A 20,383-nucleotide genomic window follows, 5' to 3' on the forward strand; every position below is an offset into this window, starting at 1 on the left:
GTATTTGTTCCTTCAATTGACAAACAATCAAGGTATCTGAGTATTTGTCTAGTACACTCCCAAGCTTTGTGTTATCACAGACAAAGGGCAATGTGGGAAATTATTTTGATTCATTTTAAGCTGCAAAAATGTGATTTACTAGGATAGTTTTTAAAGCCAGTATAGTTTCAGTAGCAAGGGATTTGTTGGTGGAACGAATACTGAATGTTGAGCATCTCCATATGCTACAATCACCTTAATTTCTTGCCTGATCAGTTTTTCAAGCCCTTTAAGTACTGTTGCTACACTAAGTTCTGTGATTTTAATAGATAGAAGACAAAGTACTCATTCCAATTGGTGTACATTCCTTTAACTAAGAAAAAAGTAGCAGCCTTTTTCTGTACTCCTGTTCCTTTTATATAATTTTATATTGGTATGTAAACGCATCGGGTTGTGCAGTGTGTTAAACCACTAGCTGCTGAACTTGCTGACTAAAAGGTTTGCAGTTCAAATCTGGGGAGCAGGGTGAGCTCCTGCTCTTAGCCTCAGCTTCTGCCAACCTAGCAGTTCAAAAACATGCAAATGTGAGTAGATCAACAGGTACTTTTTCTGTGGGAAGATAACAGCACTCCATGCAGTCATGCTGGCCACATGACCTTGGAGGTGTCAATGGACAATGCTGGCTCTTCGGCTTAGAAACTGAGATGAGCACCAGTTGTGAGTTGGACACAACTACACTTAAAGTCAGGGGAAGCCTTTGCCTTTACTTATGTAAACACAATGGCTCCTCTATTAATGACATAGGGAACATGATTGGTGCTACAGTTTTCATAGTGATTGGGGTTCATATACACTGTCAATATAGTGCAGTTTGACACCTCTCTAACCATTGTGGCTTAATGCTATGGCATCATAGGAGCTGTAGTTTCACAGCATTTTTAGCTTTCCCTGGCAAAGAGTGCTGATGTAATGCAATTGCACTTTTAGACGAGAAGCCTTGGTTATCAGTGGGTTGCTGTGAGTTTTTCGGGCTATATGGCCATGTTCCAGTAGCCTTGGGCATCAATTGCGAAGATTTGGTTTGACTTTGTTGACTTGATGATTAGACATCCCTGATGCACTGCAGGCAAGGAAACACCTCTGTACTTAACCATTACACCCCAGTCCAAGTTAAATCAGCAAAGTCATATAAAAAGCACTGTTACAAAAATAGTAAAAACTTCAAGGTCTATACGTATAAAGTAGTCCGCAAGGTTTAAGGGTAATCCAAAATGCCAAAGCAACAGGACATCCAGCACAGGAATACAAAAAAACCAGGCAGTACAAAGCAGCATATAATCCAATACAAAAATCTAGGAACAATCCTTCAAACTTGGAAGCATGAAACAGGAGCAAATAGATGGAACTAGAATTCCCTAAGAAAGCTTGAGTAGGACTTGGCAAGATCTGTTGCTGAATTACCAACGTTAACCAGACTGCCTGGAAAATCCTCCTGGCCTCTCTAATATACACATGAAATCATGGCCTTCTGCCATGACTTCTCTTCTCTAACAAGCACTGTGAACTTCAGAGATTCTGTTGAGTAGCACGAAGTTTACAAAAACTGAGTCTCTTATCAACCAGCTCATTATTTTGCAACTAATTATTCTCTCCACCTGGGATTTTAGCCTCTGAACTTGTTTTCCTAGAGAACAACTCTTCTGCACCATCTCAACACTTCTCTGAAATGTGACCTTCACTAATTGCTGAAGACAAAGACTGATCATTTTCAGGACTTAAAATCTCATGCTGGCTCACAGGCCCAGTATTCCCATGATCCACTTCCCATTTACATTGGTATCAGCCGCAACCATGGGCTGAACTACAGCAATCCCCTTCTCTGTCTATGAATCCATTTTATCTTGTGCTTTTAAGATGATGCAGTTATCTAATACAATGAGGTCAGATGTGCTCTGTTCCCTGCAGTGTAATCTGTCCTAGTCCTTCAAGGCAAAAAGAGTGATGCCCTTAACAACTTAAGTAATTTGCTGAACACCAAAAACAATTCAGTTGGGTCAGACTTTCTCTTTACCTTGCAGCACAGCCTTCAGGCCTTAAGGGTTTTAAAAAAAGAGGAGTAGGAAACAGAAATCTTCCAAAGCATCTATGTATTTTAACACTCCTTACCTGAAAAAGACTCATCATAGTTAAGATCCTCTCTGGTTATAGCTGGTGGTGACAAGGTGGGTGGAGTGGGAGTCCTAGCCATGCGGCCACAGTCTGATTCTTCTGGAATATCTTCATCACACATGCCTTCTACTTGATATATCTGCATTGAATAAGGGAATACTTTTAAAGGCAGGATCTGTTAATAATTTGGACATATCTAAATATATGTGTGCTGAATTTTCTTGCGTAGCATTGATTCTTGGGATAGGAGATTCACCATGAGACTTTGTTATAATAGGTGTAATGCCAAGGTGTATGTCGAATAAATATAATTTGACATCACTTTAACTGCCATGGCTCAATGCTATGGAATGATGGGAGTTGTCATTTTACAAGGTCTTTAGCTTAAAAATGCTGGTGCTTTACTAAAGTATAAATCCCAGGTTTCCAAAACACTGAGCCATGGCAGTTAAAAAGGTATCAATCTGCAGTCATTCTCAAGTCGCCTGTGGGCTGAAAGGGGCGGTATATAAATATAGCAAATACATAAATAAATTCTTCATCATCCTCAGTCACAATTCCATTCATTAAATCCTGAAACATCAGGTTGTCACTACTCAGCACTAATACACTCCAAAACCAACTGGATATCAGTGACTGGCAACAAACTCATTTGGGTCTTCAATCTTTTGCATGGTTTTAAGAGATCACAAGATTTAATAAAGTGTTAACACATTTTAGAGCAATGTATTTCTGATTTACATCTTCTACCTGTACAACTATACTATACTGATTGAAGTTTTCATTGTGACAGCTTTATATTGTATCGTCTTTGCAGACAGTCTATTCTCTCACACCAGAAAAAATGACATGGTGGTCAGAATTCATTTTAAGAAAATCAAATGAAATCTAAGAAGAAACAGATTAGTGTTTTATCTAAGCTTTACAACTAGAAACGAAATTACCAAAGGCTTACCACTGGTGTCTCTACAGGTACTGCTTGCTGTACTTGAAGATTTACTGCAACCGTTTGGGGAGGCGGAAGAGTCTGAAATGGCAGCTGCACCAAAGCTTCAGCGGCAGGAAGTTCTTCTTCAGAAACCAATGTATTTTGCACCAAAACCTGACCCTGGGACAACATTTCAGGCTGTACTTGCAGGGACTGCACAGGAGGAAGGGGGAGTGGCTGGCTGTGCATGGGGGATGTGGACAGCTGCGGAGAAGATGCAACTGGAATTGGCGTTGGCTGTAAAGCCGGATACTGGGGATGGGACGTCGGAGATGATATCTGTTGTCCTGCAGACATTATGGAAGGCGGCTCTGCTGATCCAGAGTGTACGGCTGGGGAAGATGGGAGCTGCGGTGGATGATTATCAGACTGTGACATCGGTTCTGTTGGGCTGCCGTCAGCCTGTGCTGGACTATGCTGCGAATGAAGCCCCGATGAGGCCAAGTGATGCGACTGTGACTGAATAAGAGCTTGGGGGTGGATGATGATATTTGGCGACTGGCTGGGCGAAGGAGGTGGTGCGGGCGACACGACCACAGATTGCTGGGAGGACTGGGATGGAGTAGGAGAAGGTGGAGGAGGCAGCGGGGGGTGGATGTGGGGAGGCGGGCCATGCTGTAATGAGGCACTGCTGGGAGCAGGAGGGAGGGCATGGCTCTGGAGTGGCGGCACACCGTGTTGTTGCGATGAAGAATTTTCCTGCCCAGGAGGAAGCTGGAGCGATATTGGTTGAACTTGCTGCTGCTGGAAGATCAGCTGATGGTGAGAAATCTTTGAAGGTGGAGAATGAAGAGAGGACTGCTGATGCTTTAATAAGGAGTGGGTTTGAATTGGAGAATATGAAGCTGTGCAACAAAAAAGGGAAAATGAGAATTAATATTAATTTCCAAAAGAATAATAATAATCATTATGTTATTATCTTATAAATAATAGAAGTAATAATAAACTGGGATCTGCACACATTATTTGCTGATACATCACACAGTCCTAGACACTTGGAAAGTGTTCGATAAGTGATCCAATACAATAGCCAGCATAGTGATCTTGTTTGCTGTGTACTAATCTTGTTGTGCTTGAAATAATAATAATAATAATAATAATAATCATCATCATCATCATCATTGCGGAGCCCCCGGTGGTGCAGTGGGTTAAACCCTTGTGCTGGCAGGACTGAAGACCGACAGGTTGCAGGTTCAAATCTGGGGAGAGCATGGATGAGCTCCCTCTATCAGCTCCAGCTCCTCGTGCAGGGACATGAGAGAAGCCTCCCACAAGGATGATAAAACATGAAAACATCCGGGTGTTCCCTGGCCAACGTCCTTGCAGACGGCCAATTCTCTCACACCAGAAAGCGACTTGCAGTTTCTCAAGTTGCTCCTGACACGACAAAAAAAAAAAAATCATCATTGCCCGCTATTAAAATGAAATCTCAGGGCACTCCACCTAATCAAATCCAATTGCTTGCAGATATGAGTGGAGTTTTCAGATAATGTATGTTGTAATGGAAAAGCAACAAACTATAATTCTTGGACTTGTTTAATAAATACAGGTAAACCAGACCTTCAGTGATATAAGAGAGAATTTAAAAAAATAAATAAAAACACACCAGAATACTGGCAGGTAACACCTACTCTTTCCCATGATTCAGACTGAAATATTTCCCATCTACCTCAGGGAGAATTAGACCAAATATATACTTGCAAAAAACCTCCTTGAATTTGAGTTGGTCTTATTATTTTACCTGGTGCTATGAGTTGGTGAATGTTTGATGTACGAGTAACAGCCGGACTCCGAGGCTCTGCAGTTGGGCTGTCTCCTTTCCTTTTGCTTTCTGAAGGATCTGACTGGCTGGCTTTGGTACTGGTTATAGGTTTATTAGGACACACACCCAGGGCCTGAACTTGGCTGCTGGTTTTTGAAGAGCCATTCTGTGAACTAGACAATGCACCCAACTTCTGGCTGCGCACTGTCAAATTCTGGACCTGAGTAAAGCAAGAAAAATAGAGTAAAACCTTTTTTAAATTTTTTTGTAAAATAAAGCAATACATTTACAATACAGCAGACATATAATATCCAAGGCATGTCATCCTCTCACTAATCTCATTATATCTACTGTAAATTTCACTTATATATGCATTTCTATCATTCAACTCCATGCTCCCCTCCCCCTGAGCCACTTCTTTTTATATTCTCTGTCCAAAATTCATTTCCTCTTGTGGACGTAACTTTCCATCCTTCATTTTAAATCCTCTTTCAATAAATTTTCCTCAGACATCATCAAAATCATCAGGAGAGAATGCTTTTGGAACATGGCCATACACCCTGGAAAACTCACAGCAACCCATCATCAAAATCATTTTTCCTTCATATTCCTCTTAACTTTTAACTTACGTGTCAATTTATCGTTTATTGCCAGTTTCCATGATTCCTTATACCACTCTTCAATTTGTATATTTATTTCCCTTTACAATTCCTTGTTATAAGCAACCTTGCTAATGTTAGTAATTTAGATATTGCATCTTTTCCCTCTTTTTTTCAACTGTTTGTTGTTATATAATGATTACAAAGCAATACTACAACTTCTTTCTAATTTTATATTCATAATATCCTCTATCCCTCTAAAAGTTTTGTATTTTATTTATTTCCTATATTTATACCCCGTCCTTCTCATCTCCGAGGGGCCACTCAGGGCGACCTCACAATAACCCTTTCCCCCAAAATTCACTTACATATTTATGTTGCCACTATGTGTGTGTGTGTATGTGCCCAATTCCTGACATCCTTTCCAACAGTCTTTTTTGAGTAATTTTTATTTATATTTGCTATTTTTACTTTTGTTAGATACCATTTCCATATCAATTTATAATAGTTTTCTTTAACTCATATTGATAAGTTTTTCAAATATCTTTGATAGGTTTTTCAAATGTCTTTGTTACCCCTTCACATCATTTATTTTGATGTTCAAGTCTTCTTCCCATATCTCCTTAAGGATGTTAGCCTTTGTTTTTTCTTCCTTTATTTCATTTATTATCTTATATATTTTACTAGTTATTCCTTTCAAATTTTATGACCTTCCATATCTCTTCTGTTTTCTACTATTTGCTCAAATTGATTGAGTTTATTTCCATCTCTATTATATTGTGCCCAGTTCTTAAACTATTGTTCTAGTTGTATACAGTGTAACCATGATAACTTTTGTTTCCCTAAATTCTTCCACAATCATTTCCTTTTTCATACCAATCTTTATTCAATCCCCTATTTTATCTAAGTTTTTTTACCTTAGTTTTTATCCATTTTATATATATATATATATATATATATATATATATATATATATATATATAAAATTTTGGGAGGAATTTCCTTTTTATTATAATTGGGGTTGTTGTTGATCCTTCTGTCATTATTTTTTCCTGTATTTGTTCAATATTTCTAATACGTTACCCAACATTGAGTTTCCAATTTCTCTGATTTCTGTTCTGGTCATTTCTTTAAAAATATATTCCATTTTCCCTCCACTTCTGAATCCAACTGTAACTATTCTAAATCCTCCTTATTTATCATTCCTCCTACAACCCATCTCAACCTATTTGCTTCATAATACTTTTATGTTGGGAACTGCTAGTCCTCCTATTTTTTGTGATCCATACCGTAATTGTTTATTTAATCTATTTCTTTTACTGCCATTACAATATTTCATTATCATTTGTTGCCATTTATTCAACTCAGCCTCAGTAATTTGCAGTGGTGACATCCTAAATATAAAGTTTACTTTCAGAAGGATTTTCATTTTAACTTCCAATCAAATTTGTCATCTGTCTTCCTTTTATTAAACATTTATTAATTCTATTGGCCATTATAGCAGATCATATTTTTCATCCTGATTTATTAATTATATTGGCCTATATGATCCTGGGTCTGTTACGTCTTTTTCTGGTTTTGGTATTAATATTATTAATGACTTTCTCCATGAATCTGGTATTTCCTCTCCTTTCATTATTCTATTATACAATTCTAATAATTTGGGAATCAATATTTCACTGAAACTTTTATAAAATTCTGGTCCTAATCCATCCAGACCTGGAGCTTTCCCAATTTTTAGTTTTTTAATAACTTCCTCTATTTGAAGCCTTTTAATGGGTTGTTCTCCTTCAACTTATTTATTTATTTACTGGAACTTACTCTTCCAGTTTTCCTCTACTTATTTCTTAATTTCCTCTATAGAGCTGGCCTTTGTTCAGTGTAACTCCTTATAAAACTCTTCAAAGACCCTCAATTTTTCTTTCATTGATCTACATATTTACCTGTTTTATCTTTTATCATATTTATAATATTTTCCATTTTCTTTTTTGTGTGTAGATCTGGCTAGAATTTTCAAATTCCTATTACTATATTCAAAAAATTATCTCCTTAATTAATTTTTCTTGTAAATCATCAATTTCAATTTTATCCAATTCCTCTTTTTAGCTCCTATATATATTTTTGTATATATCCCGTTATTGAGTTAATGTGATGCTTCTCAGTTCATTGTACAAATACCAGAAAAACACAGGTGCCCTTTAGTGAGACCCAATAGAAACATTTTGAAACTGAACATTACAGTGTCTATTTTGTTACATATAACACTTCTCTATTGCAATATCTCAGTGTGTACATATTGACTTATGACAACTCCATGAATTTCATAGGGCTTGCTTAAGAAAGGAATACTTGTCCATAAGCCCCATTTCCACCTGTCACATCAGCACTTTTAACCCTTATACCCTTACTCTGGCCCGGCCCAGTTTTATTGTGTCTTAATGGATTGTTTATTGCTTTTTGTTTTAGATTGCTTTAGTTATTTTAATTTGCTTAGGTTTGTATTGTTGTATTGTTGTTGAGGCCTTGGCCTTTGTAAGCCGCATCGAGTCCTGTGGGAGATGCTAGCAGGGTACAAATAAAGTTTAATAATAATAATAATAATAATAATAATACTCTGAGATGGTTTGTCAGTTTCTTTCCCTGAAATATAGCCTACAGCACCTGAAAGTATTAGTTGGTGGTCCCACACCCAAGTACTAATCAGGACTCACCCTCCATTCATTGTCTATGTTTACCTTATATAAAAATCTACTTTCACTCTCAGTGAAAGATACAGTTTCTACAATAAATGTATGAAATATCTAGCAAAAATGTACTGATGGTTAACTATTGAAATGTATAAATATTAATATGCATTAAACGTATTTATATAACAAGCATGGACAAACTTCGGCCCTCCAAGTGTTTTAGACTTCAACTCTCACAATTTCTAATAGCCTACTGCTGTTTTGGAGCTGAAGTTCAAAACACCTGTTATCTAACCTTCAGACATTTAATACAAACAATGTGCAGCATTAAAAGCCTAACCTTTGTCAGGATGCAAAAGCCTAAAGGCATAAAAATGTTTTGACTTGTTTAGAAGACAGCCAGGACAGGGCCATTCTAGCCTCTCCAGGAAGAGAATTTCAAAGTCTGGAAGCAGCTATAATAAAGGCCTTCTCCCTTGTTGCCACCAACCAAGCCTGATAAGGAGTTGGGAGAGAGAAGTGTTTCTCTAGATCAGTGGTTCTCAACCTGTGAGTCCCCAGATGTTTTGCCCTTCAGCTCCCAGATATCCTAACAGCTGGTAAACAGGTTGGGATTTCTGGGAGTTGTAGACCAAAACACCTGGGGACCCACAGGCTGAGACCACTGCTCTTAGTTCTACTGGATTCATATGGGGAGATATAGTCCTTATAATGGCCTAGACCCAAGTCGCCTAGAGCTTTATAGGTCAAAAGCACCACTCTGAATTGAGCCCAGAAATTGATGTTGTAACAAGAGAGTCATCTGCTCCCTATAGTCAGCCCCAGTTAACAATCTGGCTGCAGCCGTTTGGGGCAACTGAAATTTGTGAGCATTTCCCAAATTTGTGAGCGCCACATAGACCGCATTATAGTCATTCAAACAGCTCCGCACCAAAGAATAAACTAACACAAACCACTAAGAATGGGAACGCACAAAAACAAGTTGCAGAACACTTCAATCTTCTTGGACATTCTTTCTCTGACCGGTGAACAACAAAAACAACAGAACTACAAGAAAAGATTGGAAAGATAAACAGAGGAATTAAAATACATCCACAAACTCCAGTCTATCAATAACAGATTGAATATCTATTATTGATTCCTAGCTCAGTACAAATAATAGTAGTTAATCCATCATCATAAGGGACTTCTTGACCAGCTTATCACATCTCCTTTCTGGTGCTTAGCCAGAATCACATAATATTTCAATGCTACCTCCATAATATGGTTTTCTACTCATGTTGGCTTTAGGCAACAATCTTTCTGTCCTTGTATGGCAACAACCATGGTTAAAACTGAACTTGTCACCTCATTATCATGTTTTTCAGGTTTTGCATCTCAATTCTCAAAAATAAAAGTGCAAGTCACAATGACTTGACTAATAGAGAAATACTTAAGCTGCTCCTTAACTATGGAATCCTTTCCCTTGCAGATGATCGTCAAAGCAAGAATCTTTCAAAAACACTTCACGATCTTTTTGTTTGGGATGATGGTACATATGTCTGATTTGGCTAGTAGAAGGGTATTAATTGAACAGGTATGTTTTCTATTATCTGAAATTTTGTGTTTACTCTTTAAAATCTTTTATGCATTGCCCTTCAATAATTTTACTTGCAAGACACATAAATACTGTCAACAAAATAAATGACAAGCAGAAATCTAGTTGGCAGTTCTTTTTATTCATTTCCATCGCACACATCTATAGATATTGTAAGTAGTTCAAGAAGCTATCCTTGTTCAAACCACAATCCTATTTTAAAGATATACAACTTATATATTGAACGCTTCAGAGTGTTTATTAATGAAAAGAAAGAAAATTCCAAGCAAAGAGGAATCAAAGGCAGAAATAAAAAAGGTGGGAGAAAACTGGTAAGATTTCTTTGACGTGAGGTCACTATAACCTTAAAACCAAAGGCCCTATATAAGAAATAAGAATAATAAACTTAATCTTAATAAACCTTCATATCAATATCACACTGAGCTTTGTGAGAATACAACAAAATATATTTATTTATAGAAAAATAGAGAATGTCTCAGATAAGTGGTGTTGTCTACTTTCTTGGTATTGTTTTGAAAGGGGATAGTCAGACAGAGATATTTAGGAAGCAAAAATGTTATTTCCTATTTTTTGATCTGCTACTCAAAATTATGACTCAAAATATTTTGAATATGGTTTCAGTGCAGGCAAAGAGGTGAGAAATGCAAAGCAATCTTGTGTTCAACTTGTCCAGGGCATCATTGGTTGGTGGGTGATATTCATGCTTTGTGATGTCACTGCTGCCATAGAAACCATATGTGCACACAAATGGAAATGCCACCAGCCAGTACAAGAGCATGGAAAGCTGAGAGAGGAGGCAACATCTTGAGTGGGGCAGGGTCAGCAAAATCTGGAAGAAGAACGCTCCGCATCCGGAGGTACAATTCTGGTTTCGGACGAATAGTATGGCACAAGAGATTGACTGGTTACACAGTCAAACCGGCCTTTGCAAAGTAGACCTCTATAGCCCAGAGGGGCCAAGCGACCGCGACCGCAAAGTCATCTGTTTCGTTGATGTTGCCAGTCTTAATATAAAAGACAAAAAGAAGAGAGTACCTTGCCCACCAGACCCTTCCCTTGATCTGCGTAATCTTGAAGAACAGGAAGTCATCGTAATAAAAGACAACGAGAGAGATAACCACAGTAATTCCGAAGGAGCAGTCTGCCTTTTCAAACAAGGGTCCTCTGACGAAGTCAACGTTGTCAGCTGGCTCAGCAACGACCTTCAGAAATACGCAGTTGGGTTCCAGCATGCACTAACCCCCTCAGGCCCTCATAAATCAGCATACGATTCGCCTAAACGCAACAAGATGTCCCAAAGCAGCGACACAGCCTTCCGGGGCTCCGGTAACCAGAGAGGAGATGATCTTTCATATTACGTTAACAAGTTGTGTTCTTTAGTGGTTCAAATGGCACATAAAGAAATGAAGGATAAATTTGAAAGCAGTGGTAAATGTATTCGGCAGTCAATTCGTGGATCTGGTGGAAGGGGGGAATTATCCCCTAAGTCATCCCACGATGATCCCAGAAAAGCATCACTCTTTTATGGAGAAATGAACCAATGTAATCAGAATGCCTACAGGCCAGGGGGATCAGACAGACAAATGAGTGAAAGGAAACCGCCTGGACAAGATGATGCCTCCGTAAGCAAAGGACTGATGGTCTATGCAAACCAGGTTGCATCTGATATGATGTTTTCATTCATGAAAACGATGAAAGTTCAAAAAGGCAAGCATCCCCCACCAGCATGTGTGGTGTTGAAGAAAGTACTCCTGAAACATACCAGAGATGTAATCTCTGACTTAATTGACTCCACCATGAAGAACCTTCACAACGTCACAGGAGTACTCATGACTGACTCAGACTTTGTGAACACCGTAAAGAAGAACCTGTTCAATGCAGGAACACAGAAGTCAACTGAAATCCTGGAAGCAATGGTGAAACGCTTATTCAAAGCACTGGCAGGGGATGATAAAAAATCTCATAGCCTAGCCTTCGCAGCACTGAAAGCAGGTGCTCAAACAGACTCCAGAATGCAGGGACTCCAGTTTGCATCACTTAAAAGCGAAATGCGTGGAGGCTGCGGCAAAGGAAATGGACCATACAAGCCCCTTCCATCTGGAAGCAAAGGTGCAGACAAGCACTGTTCAATGGACGTGTATGCTAAAGACCTTATTATAACAGCATTAATGTTAATCCAGCAACACCTCCTAGAAAAAAACAAGGAACAAGCAATGCGTGAGACACAAACTACATCATTTGGCTATGTCCATGACAGATCTGGCAAGTTCAACAACGCAAGGCAGCAAGGAGGGGGCAGAATGGATCACTTGGAATCCCAAAAAGGTGACATTTCAAGTATCCTGCTGTCCATCATCCAGAAAGTACTTAGAGAAGCTGGTTTTGCAGATGAGAGCACCAGTGACAGGGGTTATAAAATACAGCCTACTTTTGTAGACAGCAGACCACAAAGAGGCTCATCAAAATCACACGGGGGAGCAGATTATGACATGGAACAGATAAACAAGCAGTTTATTGACCAACTGGTGGAATCTGTGATGAAGTTGTGCATGTTGATGGCTAACGGCAGTGACTCTGACGGGAGATATGGCAGGCCATTAGTTGGTTCAGGCTCTGAAGTTATTGTTAATAATCAGAACTGCAACAACAGCGCCCAAAACAGAGAGCTGCAAGCTGTGCTCCAATGGCTGGTTGCTTCACAATTCAATGTGCCAAACCTGACATTCATGAACGAGCAAGATGGGGAATTGTCTAAACTCCCTCAGCTGGCTGATAAAGCATCCAAGAAGGGATACAGCGTGGGAGACATCGTTCAGGAGATAATGAAGTACTACGAGAAACAGCAGACGGATGCCATGTCGGGACGCATGCCTCGGTGTGGACTGGTCGATTACTTGCTTGCTAACCTGTAAGAACCAACTCTTCCCTCTCATGTTACAATCACGTACCCAGCCAGGCGCCCAAACCATTCTTCGTTGGCGCAAAGATACCATCACTGCAGCCCCACTGCAAGCAAGAATGCACCAAACAGAACTGGGGTAGCTGGGCAAGCTCATCAATAAAAAGGAATAAAAAAAAAGTGAGGGGGGAGAGAAGCTGTTTTATTGATCATGTCCAACAAAGCTTTATAAAGAATCAGTCCTCAGTGTATTGAATCATGATACACAATCTAATGAGTATACTAAAATATTTATTAATTGCCATACATAGTTATAGCCATTCAAATTTATCACTAATGAGAACTACTGGTAAAAAAAGAGAAAAGTGAGAAGCAGGAGAGTGATGATTCCACCAAGAAATGTTTCCAAACAGTGAAACTTGTCAACGATAGCAATTGAAAGGGTCAATTATGTGACAGTAGGGTACAAATCAGATTGTGTTAGAGTATTAAGTCCACTGACAGCTTTTTGGGGATATTTTAAAACACACCCATCAACCTATAGATGGAAGGAAGAATTTCCCCTGCAAAATGACAGTAACTGAATCAAGAAATAATGTGGTTACAGTATATTTACTCTTCTTCATTTCTGCCCCTAGTAGAGTTTGTTTTAAAATATTCTACTTTTCTAGGAAGGAACCAAGTGCTCATTGCTCTTGATCACATATTTCACATATCATAATACCATGTACTTGTAAAGCATGCTCACTCATTAAGGTGTTCACATATTAACAAAATCTAAAAGATTTTCTAAAATGTATACAACCTCATAATAAAACAAAAGGAGTGGGGGGATTTTTTTTTCATGTCAGGAGCAACTTGATAAACTGCAAGTCGCTTCTGGTGTGAAAGAATTGGCCGTCTGTAAGGACGTTGTCCAGGGGATGCTCAGATGTTTTACTATCTTTTTGGGAGGCTCTCTCATGTCCTTGAATGGGGAGCTGAAGCTGACAGAGGGAGCTCAACCTGCTCTCCTCAGATTCGAACTGCTGTGCTGCTCAGCAGTACTGCCGGCACAAGGGAGGAATGTGCCACTGGGAGGAATGAACTATAATTTCATGCTCAATGTGAGCACTGGGGGATATTTATTTCTTCCCTAAGTCATGTGGGCAGATCTAGATCCTAGCTGCATTGGTGGATCCTTGTTTCTCCTGCCCTTTTGGTGTATTCCACAATTTTCTTAATGGATATGATGTTTCTAAAATGATTAGAATCTAATTTTGGGCAATATGAGACATCAGTACCTGCTGTATTCAGTTGTCTTCTATTAAGACCACAGTCTTAAAAACAAACTGGTGCTCCTTTTAGTTTAATCAGGATTTGTGAGACTAAATAATTTCAGCACAACAAATAGGTAAACGTGCAAGTGCCAAGGACCGTGGAAGCCTGTGATGCAAACATATTTTACTTCTGTAACACAAAGCTTCGTCTAGCCTGGCTCTTGGATCTCTGTAAGAGTATTACAGAAAGCTTCAGAAAGTAAGAAGACCCTGGGCAAGATTTCTGGAAACAGGAAGAAGACGAAGATGGTGCAGCAAAACTTTTGGAGGTGTGAATAATTACAAGAACATACTCAGAAAAATACAATTAATTAAAAAAATCCAATGCAGAATAATCATTTAAACAATATATTAAATATTCACATTTTATCCTTTAGAACAAATGGTACTTCTAAGAAGTACTTCTCCCTGCTTTACTGTACTGCTATTCACTAGTAATACGGTATAATTTCTGGCTATAGAATAACAATTTAATAACAAAGGTGACATCATGTATTCTTGGTTTTTGCATATATTATAGATTATGTCAATGGATTTGGACTTTGACAAATATTGGGGACTGGATCCATAGACAATGAAATCTTGTCAGCAATCTCAATAGTATTATCAAAGCCCTAAACGGTTCTGGCCCTACCTACCTCTCCGAACGCATCTCCTCCTATGAACTGACCAGGACATTTAGATCGTCTGGGGAGGCCCTGCTCTCGGTCCCGCCCGCATCACAGGCGCGGTTGGCGGGGACGAGAGACAGGGCCTTCTCGGTGGTGGCCCCTCGGCTATGGAACGCCCTACCTGTGGACATCAGACAGGCCCCTTCACTGCTGGCATTCCGGAGGAAGGTCAAGACTTGGCTTTACGAACAAGCGTTTGGCTAAATAATGCAATGAAATACAGTAATATGGTACAATTGATCACAGGAATTGGTATAAAGGATTATGATTACGGATTCTGATTCTGATTTGTTTGCTGAGGCGTATATCTAGGATTATGATTGTTTTGACCTGATGTTTTGTATAATGTGTTTTAACTGCTTTCTTGTTGTTGTTGTGTTGACCTTTACTATGTAAACCGCCTTGAGTCGCCATTTCGGCTGAGAAAGGCGGTATAGAAGTAAAGCAAATAAATAAAAAAATAAATAAATCAAAGGCTTTCATGGCTGGAATCACTGTAGCTATGACAGGCATCCTCAGAGGTTGAGGAGTCTGTTGGAAACTAGGAAAATGGCGTCTATATATCTGTGGAATGTTCAGGGTGAGAGAAAAAACTCTTGTCTGTTTGAGGTAGGTGTGAATGGAATTACAACTACCATGTCACACTACATAGAGAAGCCATTGAAATTCACAAGTATGTGGACAGTTTCAACAGAAAGGAAGAAACCACGGAAATCAACAAAATCTGGTTACCAGTATTAAAAACTTCTAAAATCATAACAGTAAATAAAGAACAACAGTAAAAAACAGAGCAATTCCAGACAAGAAACAATTAGCATCAGCTAATCACCTCCCAACAAAGGATTCCTTCATGCAGCAACCGGCCAGACCTTGAAATTGCTAGGCCATTAAATGTTAATCAAGGTGGCCAATTGCAACATTCACACCTACCTCAAACAAGCAAGAGTTCTTTCTTCCATTCCACAGATATATAAACCCAATTTTCCTAGTTTCCAACAGGCCTCACAACCTCTGAGGATGCCTGCCATAGATGCAGGTGAAACGTCAGGAGAGAATGCTTCTGGAACATGGCCATACAGCCCAGAAAACTCATAACAACCTAATCTCAATAATATTTTCTCCTAGTTTGCCAAATTGCCGTTTCTCTTAGCCAGCTTATTGGTTTAGCTCCATTTAAAAGAAGCATGATTTCTAAAACTAAACAGCTTAAAAAAGTAATCTAACAATACACTTGCATATGTGTCTACTCACAATGCACTAGATTTTATGGTGCTTATGGAGAATGCATTGGTTTGGACTTGGGCATACCTCATAAAGCAAAACTGAATAGACTGAGGAGTGCCACAAAAAAGACAATAGGCTTTGACTCTCAAGCTGTAGAACAAGCTGTGTTAAAGGCTAAAGCCAACGTACTGTTAATAGTCTGTTTCAGCTCCCTACAAAACATCTATAAAAATGTTCCTGTGCACATTCCTTCAAGCTATCTATTAGTAAGTAAGTAAGTAACAGCCATATTTGGATGGGAGACTGCCAATAAATACCAGCAAAACCACTTCTGAATATTCCTTCCCTGAGAAATCCATGGGGTCACTATAAGTCGACAGGTGAGCTGAAGACAAGCACACACACATGCACACCATACACGTGCACACAGACACACAGCATCCACTCCTTCCCTCAATATTAATTTCCCCCATTTTAGATATACATATGGAATTCTGTAAATTTGAATATGACCAACTTATACGCATCAGCCGCTAGATGCATAACCTTTAATCTTTATCATTATTTGTCAAAGTTCATTTACATTGTAGAATTAATGACTAACCACCCTGGTTCGACGCTATATAACCACTTTGGATGTAGTTCTACATGGTCTTAAATCTGCCAAGGAGTGCTGATGCCTCACAAAACTACAACTCCCATGATTCCATAGCACTCGGCCGTAGCAATTAAAGTGATTTTAAACTACATTAATTCTTTAGTGCAGATGCATCCTCAGTGATGGTTCCATAGTAGGGGAACTGTCATATATGAAATAACATTTAATAGTTTTAAGGTGCCACAAGTCTAACATCTGCTATGTGAGCTCATTTAGATATAGCACAAAGTCAGGGGATGACCATTTTTTTCTAAATGGAACATTTTTTCCTCAAGCAATACAATTAACAGCCAGGTGTATGTAATATCTGAATTGGAAATAAAATTAATAACAGGCAGCAAAGAAATTTTCATTCCTGTTCAGTGCCATCCAAAAATCAGCTCCAGAAGGTTTCCTATTTCTTCTGATCCAGTTTTGGAGGTGCATGGAAGGCAGGAGTGGGGAAAGGAGGATTATCATTTTCTAATCCCATTAAATCAGTGATGGAAATTTGTTTGGTTGCATGCAGAAACACTCGCAGGAACATCTCAGCAAGTGAGAGTCTAAAAGTGGCAGGCTAAAACCCGGAACATCAATCAGTGCAGAAGCCCCATTCCTCCTCTAGGTTCTGTTGGTCTTCTAGCGGAATGTTACTAAGACCGCCCCAGTTCATAGATTCTAGTATCACAGCCTTTGTTGCATGCCGTTGTCATTTTTGGCTTATGGTGAACTTAAGGTAACACAGGATTTTCTTAGAAAGATTTGTTTGGAAGTATGTGACTTGCCCAAGGCTACCCAGTGGGTTTTATGGATGAGCAAGGATTCAAATCATGACCTTAAGTCATAGTCCAAAGCTCAAACCATTATACCAACACTGGCTCACAACCAACACCAGTATGATTCAATGTATGTAGCAACTGTTTGTAAAAGTAACTAATTGCATAGAATCAAATGTATACTAGGTCAGTTAGACCACTGTTGAAAAATGTCCTCCCTGGATCCCCTGGACCTTAATAACTACAGCCCAGTGTCTAGCTCTTCTTTTTTGGGGAAAGTGGTTGAGAGGGTACTTGTTTTCCAGCTCCAGGAGTCTTGGGTGACACACACATCCTTGGTCCATTTCTACTGCCTACAGAGAAGGATACAGAGTTGAAACGGCTAAGGTTGAGTTAGTGGATAATCTTTGTCATAACACTGATAGGAGGAGTGTGTTCCTGTTAATGTTATTAGACCTCTCAGTGGTGTTGATTCCATCAATTCCTTCTGGAACTCCTGAAAAGAGGTTAGGAAAGGCACTGTGTTGCAGTGTTTCCAGTCATACCTCTCACACAGATTCTGTATAGTGATGCTGGGGATAGCTGCCCATCAATAGAGAAGCTGCTTTGTGACATCTCACAAGATACCATTCTGTCCCTCATGCTTTTTTAACATTTACATGAAACCACTGGGAGAAATCATCCAGGGGAAATTGGGCAGGATGCTGTCTATATGCTGATGACACACAAATATATTTCTCTATTTGTGTGTCTCCTCTGACTAAATACCTGGAGGAGGTAATGAACTGGATGAAGAAAAACAAATTGAAACTGAATCTAGACAAAACAGAAGTGCTAGCCATTAAGAATTGTAACCTAGGGATGGAGGTGTGTCAACCAGTTCTGGATCAGGTTGCACTCCCCCTGAAAGTCTATGTCCGCAGCTTGGGAGGTCTCCTGGATCCCTCTCCCCAAATGTCAGCTCAGGTAGATGCAACCGTCAGGAATGCTTACTACCAGCTTCAGCTGATAAGCCATGCTCCTTCCTAAGTTTGGAGCACCTGAAGATGGTAGTGCATGCACTGGTAACCTCAAGGTTGGACTTCTGCAATACGCTGGACATTGGGTTACCTCTTTATCAAGTTCAGAAATTGTGTTGAGTTAAAAAAAAATGCAGGAGTGAGCATATTACACCCATACTAGTCACTCCACTGGTTGCCAATTAGTTTCTGGGCAAAGTAAAAAGTGTTGGTTTTGACCTTGAAAGACCTTCATGTTTTGGGTCCAGGTTACCTACAAGATTGCCTCCTCCCACATAATCTGCTCTTTAGGACAGCGGTCCTCTGGGAGGCATCTACAACAACTAGTCAGAACCCAACTGGTGACTATCACTCAGAGGACCTTATCATGACCTAAATGAGCTGTCAAAATTTAAGGCACAATTAAAACTTATTTCTTAAGGAAGGCCTACCCAGTCAGTTTTAAACTATGAATTTTAAATTTAGTATTGGTGTTTTAATCTTTGTTCTATATATTTTAAACTAGGTATTTTAATGGAATTGTGTTTCAACTGCATTGTATCCCACTTCGAGCTGTGAGGAGATGTGGGTAAAAAATAAAACTGATGATGATAAATGGATAAGCTGTTTCAAGAACAGCTGTTTTGTGTTACTTCCATAAGGGGATAAGACAAGGTTACCAGTGTGCGCGCTACCATCAGGATAAGGGGCACAGGATAGGGCAAGCTTATCTAAAGAATGTAAGAAGCTGTCCTTTCCTTTTACCAAGAAGTTCCACCAGTTGGGTTATTGTAGGTTTTTCGGGTTTTCGGGTTATATGGACATATTCTAAAAGAATTCTCTCCTGATGTTTCGCTTGCATCTATGGCAGGCATCCTCCAAGGTTGTGAGGTCCATCCGTTATTATTGATGGTTCACTTTGGAAGGTACAAGGCAGCAGGAGATGATGGCAGTGATCCCAGCTGAACTGTTTAAAATCTTGAAAGATGCTGCTGTCAAGGTGATGCATGTCATATGCCAGCAAATATGGAAAACACAAGAATGGCCATCAGACTGGAAAAAAATCAACTTACATCCCCATACCAAAAAAGGAAAATGCTAAAGAATGCTCAAATTTTTGTATAGTGGCACTTATTTCATATGCCAGTAAGGTAATGCTCAAGATCCTGCAAGGAAGACTCCATCAATACATAGAGCAAGAGTTGCCAGATGTACAAGATGGGTTTAGAAAAGGCAGAGGAACGAGAGAGCAAATTGCCAATATCCGCTGGATAATGGAGGAAGGCAGGGAGTTTCAGAGAAAACATCTATTTCTGTTTTACTGACTATTCTAAAGCCTTTGACTGTGTGGATCATAATAAACTGTGGCAAGTTCTTGGTGGTATGGGGATACCAAATCACCTTGTCTGTCTTCTGAGGAATCTGTATAAGGACCAAGAAGCAACAGTAAGAAAGTAGATATTTTTTAAAAAAAACTACAATAGCTTGCCCAAAGTCTTTGAAACCAGACTCAATGGTTTATAGGGAGGGAGGGAACCACAGGCAGTACAATCTTTTGCATGTCTCATTAGAAAGAAGCCTCTCTGAGTACAACTCCCAAATAAATGTGTAAAAGAATCATTGACACAATTCAAAGAAGCAGAGACAGGGAAAGATTGTTTCACAAAACTGTTGGCGCATTCACACTGTAGAATGAGGGCAGTTTGGTGCCACTTTAACTGCCATGGCTTAGTGCTATGGAATCATGGGAGTTGGCACTCTTCATTAAAGGGGATACTTTATTAGTAATGCGGCAGCACATTTTTCAGTCAATATGTTCAGTCACACAGAAGCATCAAAATGGACATTCATTCCCACTGGAGGAAGTTCTAGCAGTCCATTAATTACTAACCTGATACCTATTTACATCTATGTCAATCCTACAGTATATTTTATATTTGTTCCCCATGTCTCTTTCATTTTTGATAAACAAGATACAAGGAACAGTAACCATTAGTGGACCTTCTTTCAGCGAACCTCTACATAACATTAAACTGAAGACCAAGAATATGGTAACGTGAGTTGAAACAAGGACAAAA

The 20,383-nt window shown here is 39.2% G+C and overlaps 2 protein-coding genes across 5 annotated transcripts in view; one reads left to right on the top strand and one right to left on the bottom strand.

Annotated features, from left to right (window-relative positions):
• The window catches only part of PHC3 (polyhomeotic homolog 3), a 63,016-nt gene that overhangs the window by 16,497 nt on the left and 26,136 nt on the right, over positions 1-20,383 (bottom strand). For all 4 annotated transcript variants that reach the window (XM_060767537.2, XM_067466044.1, XM_060767536.2 and 1 more), the window contains 3 exons: positions 4,878-5,118; positions 3,104-3,981; positions 2,146-2,287 (listed from right to left, as the gene is read on the bottom strand). In XM_060767537.2, coding sequence (XP_060623520.2) covers positions 2,146-2,287; positions 3,104-3,981; positions 4,878-5,118 — 1,261 coding nt within the window. The remainder of the gene's footprint in view (positions 1-2,145; positions 2,288-3,103; positions 3,982-4,877; positions 5,119-20,383) is intronic.
• On the top strand, positions 10,533-12,693 carry LOC132769841 (A-kinase anchor protein 4-like). Its single transcript, XM_060766770.2, has one exon. It carries the CDS (start codon positions 10,666-10,668, stop codon positions 12,691-12,693), a length of 2,028 nt encoding a protein of 675 aa, XP_060622753.1. The 5' UTR covers positions 10,533-10,665.

The sequence above is a fragment of the Anolis sagrei genome, chromosome 3 (assembly GCF_037176765.1).
Source record: "Anolis sagrei isolate rAnoSag1 chromosome 3, rAnoSag1.mat, whole genome shotgun sequence".
In the NCBI taxonomy this organism is placed as follows: Eukaryota; Metazoa; Chordata; class Lepidosauria; order Squamata; family Dactyloidae; genus Anolis; species Anolis sagrei.